Consider the following 10,185-nt stretch of genomic DNA (forward strand, 5'->3'; position numbering starts at 1 on the left):
AAATGTCCAACATGTAAAAAAAAAATTTGCAGTTAATTGACCGGACATCCCGGCAGACATCCGGCAACTCACTAAACCGAACAGACTAACTCCTAATACCACCTCTTAACCCAGACTTCTAATTCATTGCGCAAGGCCTATCCTAAGCCGAAGGAACTACGAATCCGGACCACAAAAATCAAAACAAACACAAGCTAATTTTACTGTTCATCACTAACAATTCAGAGTCGACTGCTAGTGCGGAAAACAAACGGGGACATGGAGACTTGTGGTATGTGCGCTATCTTATACCAATCCTCCCCCTTTCCCTTCTCACATCGCCTTCCCAGTTCACGACCGCAAAACACAATTTCTATGCGTTGGAGTTTGGTAAGGCTTTGAATACTGGTCGGAAGCGATGCAATCTTCGGGCATCGATCTATAAATGCGCAATGATTGGAGAGATTCAAGGCATCGTAGCCCTTCCTCTGGCAAAGACTGGAGATTTCGACATCCTTCGATCTCCAATGACTTCAATATGACAAGGCTTGCAAGGTCTTCAGGCAACACTTTAAGCTTTTGACAATTCTGAATCGATAGTGACTCAAGAAGAGTAAGGTTCCTCAGAAACTCTTTTGGAAAACAAACCGTCTCTTCATCATGACGAATAGTTAGGGAAGTGAGACTATTAAGATTTGATATTGAATTTAGTACCATGGTGCACTTGCCCTGCAAGAACAATTCTTTGGAAGACGAAAGATGCAGGAAGCTCAATTTAGGACAATCACGAATTTGTATCTTACGAAGACAAGGGAACAACTCTCTTCCCTCTTCCCTTGACAAACCTTCCAATTTCGGACAACTGTAAACATAGAGTTCTTCCAGAGATGGGAATCCTCCACGGCCAGGATATTCATTTTCAATATACCCCACTACATTTTTGCACTAGGAGAGCTGGATTATAACTACATTTTGAAGACATGAACCCCTCATCCAGAGCGGGAATCGAGTACCTTCGTAACTTGTTAAGCCCAACTCCTTTAGATTTGGATGAGGTTGAAGGGCTTCAAGTACTAGTTCAGATTCAACATTTTCAGCCCAATCATATCCCCAATATAGTTCCAACCGACTAAGATTTTGCTTTCCCACTGAATTGGCTTCTTTTGCATCCATCGGATTACTCACTTTCTCAAGGTGGTCGATATGAATTTCTCCTTCAAGGTTTAAGCAATTCAATTCAGCTAGGAGACTACAATCAGTGCTCTTACCCACAACAAATGTATTTAATGTCTTCAGGTTAGTTAGCTGCCCAATTTTGGGGGCATCTCATCAATTAACGGACAACGTAACAGATAAAGATGTAGGAGACTTCTGAGGTACATCATGTCCTGGGGCAATCTCTCAAGTTTTTAACAGTCATCTAGAATTAATGTATGCAAATTCAAGAGACTACAAATTGAATTAGGAAGTTGCTTGATATGAGCACGGGAAAGGTTCAGATACCTCAGATGTTTTAAGTTGCCAATTGAAGATGGCAACTCCTTCATTCGTCTGGCTACTGTATCAAAAACTCGCAGTGAACCAAACTTTCTGAAATCACACAAAAACTCCTCATATTCTAATGAGGGAGTTGATTGCAATCGTAACGTCCGTAAGGATAGAACTTTATAAGATGTGATATTAAAATTATCCCGAGGCCTGACAACCAATGTTACATGACGAACTTTTTCGTCGGATATATTACTTGAACTGTTAAACTCGATCATTGCACATTCATCATTCATAATTGATTGGGCAAGATCGTGCACAAAATCATGCATCTTGCACCACATCTGGCCTTCATCTTTCGCCACGTCTTGGAAAAACGATATCAAACATAATTCATTCCAAATCTGATCACCACTATCTTCCGGTTCCCATCCTCCTTTGCATGAAATATAGCCATTAGCCATCCAAAGATGAATTAGATCTCTCTTTCGAATTTCAGAACCCTCTGGGAAAATGGCACAATAAGCAAAACATTGTCTTGATTCCAATGGAAGATAAAAGTAACTTAATCTTAAGGCAGACAAGATCGGATTTTTGTCTAAGTTCCAAATTTCACTTTCCTTAACATGAAGCCACTCTTTTTCTTGACTTTTGAAGCGCATTAGCCCTCCGAGGGCCTTTGCAGCTAAAGGCACACAACCACAATTCTTCACTATCTCATTCCCGATGGCCACAAGGTTTGGAAGTTCTTCATTTCCACGTCCAAATGCTCGTTGCTTGAACAACAACCAACAATCTTCATTGGATAAAAATGACAAGTGATGCGGTGAAATAGTTCCCATAATAGATGCAACCTTTTTAATACAAGTACGACGATTACGGAAGCACCTTTTGATCCACATGCTAGTGAATACTTGAGAGCATCCCACTTGCCTGGATTTTTGTCCCACACATCATCCAATCCAATCATGTATCTTTTCCCATTCAGCATGACACGAAGCTTTCTCTGCAGTGAGTCTAGGTCTACAGCCTCGCATGCATTTCCATTTGCAGATTCTATTGTTGCTTTGATCACCCTCTTCACATCAAAATCTTGAGAAACATAAACCTAAATTTTAAGATCGAAGTGGTGTTTGACCCTCTCATCATTGAAGGCCATTTGCGTGAGGGTCGTCTTTCCAAGCCCGCCTATACCAAGTATAGGATAAACAGAAACATCCTCACTATCACATAAATCCTCCACCAGAAATTTGACAATCTTGTCTCTATCTTCATCTCTTCCATAGAGTTGTGGCTGAGTTATAAAAGAGCTGGTTTCGCGGCTTACATCATATTCAACTCGCTTCTCCACCACAACTCTCTCGTTCAAGTGAAATTTAATACGATTAGCCGCAATCGCATCAAACTTGTCTATAATCTCTTTAATTCTATTCCCTATGTTGTGACGAACAGAATATTGGGAGAGGCATAAGTAGCTGGCAAATAAGAGAGTACCTTCGTCTTGAGAGAAGCAAAGGTCCTTGGCCTTCAGACTCGCATCGGAGGGCTTCAAATGCGCACTCATCCAAGATGTCATCTGCCTTGTAGGCTGCATCATTGAGCTCTTTCAACCAATTCTGCATAGCTTTGTCTTTCAGTTGTTTTTGCTTTGCATCTTCGAGGACATCATGGATAATGGAGAGAGTGCTTGAAGCTTTTTCATATCGCTTTCAACACCCCAAAGCAAGGCCACTTCATTTTTGAACAAGGACTCCAGATTTTCAATCGTAGGGGTAAGATATGGGACAACAGCCATTAGTGACTCCATAGCCATCTGGATTCAAGGTATTAAGCGGAAAAATATAATTGCAAATGCTTTGCTATACTTGAATGACCAAAAAAACTGATGAAGGAAGAGTTTGAAAAAAGGCTGAGAAAGTAGATGGAAACAGAAAAAGAAACAGTGGGTAATAGAAGTGGAGAGCTTCGAGGAAATTACTGCCTTGGTACAGCATCTCCAACGGTAATTTTTTTACTAAATTTAAGTAAAAATTTTATTTGATATTAGGAAAGATTTTGAATTTTTATCAAAATATCACTTGACCAAGCATATGACTGGATGGATATCTGGCTGGTCAACCGGCTAGTATATTTTTTTACAAAATTTTGCAAAGCGGTAATCATCTGAAAGGATATCGGGAAGACATCCGGTGATGAAAATCTAATAGTTATAAACAATAATTTGATGAAGGCTCTTAAACATTCTCAATTTAGTAAAAGATTTTTGATATCAATTTAATACTTATCTGATGAAATTATTAAAATAATAAATAATAAATTTTTATTAAATTTAAATTTAATAAAAAATTTTTAATAAACTGTCGGAGATAGTTTCAAAAACTAGGTGCAAAGTTTTCAAAAGACAGTTTTGGAGCTTTGACCTCGTTTTTTTTTTTAATTCTAATATTTTAGATTTACTTAATTTAGATATAAAATCTTCATTAAATATAAAAAATATAAATTTTTATTTTTATTTATTTTATTTTAATCCCTTACAAACTAATGGATGTAAAAATATTTACTTTTAAAATTCATCCAAATTATAAATTTTTTTGACTAAAATATTAAAAAAATTAACTAAAGATAACATAATTCAAAAATTATTTTTAAAAACTCAAAACTAAACATATTTATACTCGAAAATTTACCATATCATTTTTTTATTGCCAATAAAAGAAGTGGAGAAAAAGAAAAAAAAAAAAAAAAAGAAAGAAAAAGCAAACGGTAATTGTTATCAAATTACACCGCAATTTTTTCAATTCAAAATGGATGTTAAGTAGAATCATGTGACTACTAAGAATAATATTAGTACATTATATAATATAAAGATAATCTATGTATAATATTAGCAAAAGGGGTTTCTAATGAGAAGACTTGTGAGAGTTTCAAAATCTCATTCTACAATTGCTTTTATGATTTTAAAAATATTTAAAAATAATTTTATTGGCTAACAAAGTAATTATAGATTAGAAAAAAAGAAAACAAAAAATCACCTAAAATTTTAAATTACAAGTTCCTAAAATCTCTCCCCTCAATATTTCTCTTTTTCCAAAATCTCATAACAAAGTAACTACCCATTAAAAAAAAATTTATATCTATACTATATATTAAGCAAAAAGGAATTTTTAACTCCCAAAGTCTGTGGGAATTTCAATATCCCAATCTAAATTTTTTTAATTTTTTATTAAAAAAAAAAACTCAGTATTTATTGATTTGGTCAAAATCCCCTGATCAGCGTTTATTAACTTTTTTCAATCCACATGCCTGCATTTATTGATTTGGTCGAAATTCTTTGATCATCATTTAAAATCTCCCCATACAAATAATTATAGACACAATCTGTATATAGTTACTGCAGTTCCCTTTTCAACTTCTCTCATACACTATGATTAGTGATAGGATTGTGAAATTATTTTTATAAAAAATCTTAAAAAACATGATTTATATATTAAAAAAAATCTAAAACAAATATAAATATCTATAATTATCCCGTGCATAATATGGGTAATAGGTTAGTATTATGAGTAGTGTAAATCATTTTAGAGATTATAAGAGGTCTCCCAAAAACAAAAACAAAAACAAAAACAAAAACAAAAAATCTCCATCATTGTTGCTAAAAAAGTTAGGGTATTGATTGATACACATTTCTAGCGAGAATGATTGTGAGAGTTCCAAAGTCTCATTCCACAATTGTTAATTTTTGAAATTTTTAAAAAAAATTTTATTGGCTAACAAAGTAATTATATATTTTTAAAAAAAACAAAAAATCACCTAAAATTTTGAATTACAAGTCCTAAAATCTCTCCCCCCAATATTTCTCTCTTTCCTAAATCTCATCTCATAACAAAGTAACTATACATTAAAAAAAATTATACATTAAAAAAAACACAAATCTCATCTCATAACAAAGTAATTATATATATATATATATATATATATATATATATTTTTATAAAAAAAAAATTATAGATTAAAAAGAACATAAAACCACAATTGTTGATTTTTATAATTTTAAAAATATTTTAAAATAGTACTATTGGCTATCAAAGTAACTACTGATTAAAAAAATAAATAAATAAAATTGCTAATTTTTGTAATTTTAAAATATTTAAAAATAATACTATTGGCTAACAAAGTAATTATAGATTTAAAAAAAAAATAATTGAATTACAAGTTCTAAAAATCTCTCCCCTAATATTTATCTCTTTCCTAAATCTCATAATCTATCTATCTATACTATATATAATACCAAAGTGACTTTTCATATTAGGGCCCTAAGTGTTTCAAAACCTTAAATCTAATCTTTTTAATTTTTAATTTTTATAAAAAAAGAAATTAAAACATTTATTAGTTATTTCAAGGACATAAATATCTATCAACCTTTAAAATTATTTAATGCAAATGTATTGCCATTAAAAAGAAAGAGAGAGATGGAGAGAGAGAGAGAGAAAGCACACAATTCTCAACCTCCCACTCCCTCTCAAAATAAATCAAGCCTGTATTTAAAAAGAATAAAAATCTCATACAATTTTCTCTCTTCTAAAATAAATCTAATGAAAAGGAAACTCTCTCACCTCCCATAAAATATATACTATTAGTATCTTTTACAACTGGTCTGAGCTATATAAACATAAAATTAAGCCTAACATAAAATAAAAATTAAACCTTATATCTAGATTCTCTCTCTATTCCGTAATTAAACACAATTTTATTCCCAAATAAATTTAAGTATATCTATACAATATATAATCTTTTAAAAATATCTCATAATTTATTATTTTTTATAATGATTCCATGATTTATAATTTAGAAAAGGAAAGATGAAAAAATCATTCTTATACACTATTTCTGTAACCAATTCTTTCTTCCATTAAAAAATCATAACCATCATATATTATACTTTTTTCAAGCCATTCATGTTTTCCTCGCCTTATAAATATTTCATTTATGGAACGATAAAACTCATTATCTTTTAACTTTCTTTTTATGAGACAATTTAGAGGTTAATTTTTGTTTAATCTATTGTATCATTTAAACAGACTATTTTATCCTTTAGGTACACCATTTTTTCTTCTTCTTTTTTTATCTATGACCTTTTTTTGTTTTTGTATTTCATATTTTGTGTGCCATTTCTCTCTCTCTCGACCAATCATTATCTGTTTTTTTATTATAACTATTTTTTGTTGGTTAATATTTTTTTACTAGAATTTTTATACTAAAATGGTGTGATATAGTCATTTGTATAATAAAAAATATGTCACTCATTATAAAGTGATAGATTAAAATCCAAACAAAATCATTATTAATAAGTTTTTTGTATTGATTTTATGTTTCTATATCATTACTGTTTAAAAAAAAAATTTACTTTTAATATTTTTTTTGATATCATGATATGTATTAATTGACAATTGGTGCAAAGTATTACTTCAAAGGCATATAATAGTTTCTGAAAACTATAAAAAGAAAATTTTAATTTTAATCAATTTTTTCAAAACTATTAAAGGTGTTAGTCAATTATTAAATTTATCTTTAATATGTGCAGCTCATCTCTTCCTTTATGATACTTCTCTCTCTACTCCACTGTGAGTTCATTTTTAAGAAAAAAAATCATATGTAATTTAAAATTTTGAATCTTTTACATTTTAGAACAAATAGAATATATTTATAAAAAATCAAATTAATCAGATATCGTTAACACTTTTATCTACTCACATCTGTATATATTTTAATATTTTAAATCACAATATCATTTATTTTTATAGATACAAATGTGAGTAGAAGAAAGGGTTAACGATATCCGATTAACTTAATTTTTTATAAGTATGTTCTACTTGGTGTACTCTAAGATACGAACGGTTCGGATTATTAAATCGGACCCCAAAATGAACCCATAAGGCCACATAGCAGTGCCTGCTGTGCTAGGTGCATAGCAGGCACCCCAGATTCGTTGAGAGACAAATAATGACCAACTTATGCAGTGTTTGGCACGTGGATTGGAGGTTGTTTTACTCACTAAAAGATAAAATAGAGTAAAAAATTAATAAAATAAAATGTTATATTCAAATCATAATCATTTTATTTTTTCTCTCACAAAAGTCAAAAAAGTTAAAAATCCCATCCTAAATGAGTTTTTTTAGCCTAAACTAAAATAACCAAAAAATTAAAAGACTAAAAAGTCAACTCACTTTCCAAATGAAAGTGTGAGCCTGTTTGATAACTATTTCGTTTTCAGTTTTCAGTTTATATTTACACAAAAATTAAAAAATTATCATAAAAACTTGTTTGATAATTTTTTTGGTTTATCAATGGTTGTCTCAATTTGTAAATTTGGAAAAAAAATGTAAACTCAAAAAATGAGTTTACGTTGGTTTTTAAACAGAAATTTATAAATTTGACTAACAAATTTTTTTTTTCAAATAATTTTTTTTTCCAATTAATTTTTTTTTTCAATTATAATGTGTGTGATCCCATTGCCATAAATAATAAAAAATAAATATAAATATTTTAGGCCTAAACAAACATGTTTTTTAATTTATATTTTTCAAAATCAAACACATTTGTAATTTATGTTTTTTTAAAAATAAACAAAAATCAATTTATAAAATTTTTATAAACATAAACTAAAAACGTAAACGTTACCAAATGCCATGTCTTGGGGTTTTTCATTTATTGCAAACACCATGTCAATGACGACATAATTTTTGCCTTTATTTTTCATTATTTATTTTTTCATAAATATTTACTTTTTAAGTGCATCTAATAATAAACTTTTTGATTAAAATATATTAAAAAAAAAAATTCGCTAAAGATACCAAACATGATAATTCAAAAACAACATAAACCAAATTGATACATTCTATAAATTATATAAACCATTTGCCCATTACATTATATATATATACGTTGGATCATATTGATGTGCTAAGTAGAATCAGTTTCACGGCAAGTATGGCCCATGAAAATCATTTCATTTTTCATCGGATTTTAGTCATCACCAATCAACAACTGATTTTTCGCTCTATTTAGATCTAATGAATGACATAATTATTTGGATATAATAATTTAAGTAATCATAAAAATAATAAAAAAATCTAATCAAGAGATGGTTCTAATCCCTCTTCGTTCAATTTTGTAAGGAAATTTAGATATTTAAAATTTTCCGTTACTTTAGGTGTCTTTGTTGCATCCATTGATTATTGTTGTTGTCATTTCTATTAAGATTATAATTCTTATCATTTAGGCAGATTTTTCCACTGTTCAAATTGAAATTTGATTTGGATTAACTAATTGATTAAAATTCTATAAAGGAAGACTCGGAAAATTACCAAGACTACGTCTAGCATTGTGTTTGAATCATAAATTTAGGTAAGAATTTGGGAAGAAAAATAAAATCGGTAGTTGAAATATGAATGAAATATATTTATATTTCACTAATCTTTTTATTTTTCTTTTTTTAAATCACTACATAAATTCATAATCCAAATATAATCTAAAAGAATTCAGAAAATAGGGGGAAATGCTAGGGAGACATCGTTACAACTAAATTTCACGATCTTTGAAGTTTCGAGGAAACTACATTGGGCTTCATTTTTCCTACTTTTGGAGGAAATTGCATGGATTGATTTTCAGAATTTATTTTGCTCAGAATTCATCAGATTGATTTTTTGGATGAAATGTTTCTACTTACAAAATTTACCACATAAGTTATTCTATTGACTCATATTTGTTAAATAGTTAAGAGATAAAAGATGACTAACATAGTGTCTATTATGATTTTTTATTTATTAAAAATACAATATAGATAATGTCATATAATATTCTCAAAATATTTCATAATTTTCAATTGAATGACCAAAGATTATGTATAAGAAAAAAAAGGTTTTATAATTATGCGAGCACGAAATATTCATTGCACGCATATTCCTTGTGATCAAGCTTAAGCCTCTTCCAAAGGACATAAATGATTGGTTTTTGTATGGGGATAGAGTATATCCATGTGGTACTTTCCACCATTATGATTGGTGGAAGTAGTGGAATATGGGTTATGTTGGGTGTTTGGGGAACACTAAAGGACATAAATATTTGTGATTGTTGAAAGAGTACTAGAGTAGTGCTACTTGGTACCCTATTGGTATACAAAACTTTTTCCTTCCAAATAATGTCGTATCTCTTGCAAAACAAATATGATGAGCTAACTTGAGGGTGTGCGCCGGAAAACCCCTCCGATGTTTAAGTCATAACTCAAAATCAATATGGGAAAAGCTCAAGGAATTCTATAAACAAAAAATGTGTTACCTTCTTTAGGGCTAACTCTAAGTTTTTATATGTTCTACATGGTAGAATCCTAGTAAGACTCTAATTTCTCTTTGTAGAGTCCAATCAGGAGTCCATCTCTTAAAGGATATGGCCTATCTTTTAACACCCTCATCATTGAAGTTTAAGTGAAACAACCGAACTCCCAAGCCAACAACCATGCCAAGAAAACCACTAGCCCGGCTGCACGTCAATTGCACAACTACATCGGTCTTACTAATTTCAAGTAAGACCACCGAACAAAAACACTAACTTCACACTAACTTTGCTCGGTGCACATCTCTGCCAAGTTCTCCACTTTGGTCAAAGCAAGGTCCAAAACAAAGGGTCATGTTGATTTAGCAAGGTCCAACTCAAAAGGCCATG

At 30.4% G+C, this 10,185-nt stretch overlaps 1 protein-coding gene across 1 annotated transcript; it reads right to left on the reverse strand.

The window, feature by feature from the left end:
* Positions 1-330: 330 nt before the first annotated feature.
* Positions 331-3,061, reverse strand: LOC114269665 (putative disease resistance protein RGA3). Its single transcript, XM_082900409.1, has 5 exons — positions 2,662-3,061; positions 2,348-2,559; positions 1,483-2,243; positions 993-1,228; positions 331-911 (listed from the first exon to the last, which is right to left on the reverse strand). The coding sequence occupies exons 1-5, from the start codon at positions 3,059-3,061 to the stop codon at positions 331-333; spliced, it is 2,190 nt and encodes a 729-aa protein (XP_082756535.1).
* Positions 3,062-10,185: the final 7,124 nt, after the last annotated feature.

Source organism: Camellia sinensis, chromosome 13 (genome assembly GCF_055761805.1).
Source record: "Camellia sinensis isolate YWXY chromosome 13, ASM5576180v1, whole genome shotgun sequence".
Taxonomy (NCBI): domain Eukaryota; kingdom Viridiplantae; phylum Streptophyta; class Magnoliopsida; order Ericales; family Theaceae; genus Camellia; species Camellia sinensis.

Bases quoted from the DNA above. Each gene is read 5' to 3' on its own strand.
- LOC114269665 (XM_082900409.1), bottom strand. From the start codon at position 3,061: ATGCAGCCTACAAGGCAGATGACATCTTGGATGAGTGCGCATTTGAAG. The intron at 2,560-2,661 runs GTATAGGCGGGC...ATGTTTCTCAAG, and splicing joins TTCTGTTTATCCTATACTTG to ATTTTGATGTGAAGAGGGTG. The intron at 2,244-2,347 runs GTAATCGTCGTA...TTGTTGTTCAAG, and splicing joins GTGGATCAAAAGGTGCTTCC to CAACGAGCATTTGGACGTGG.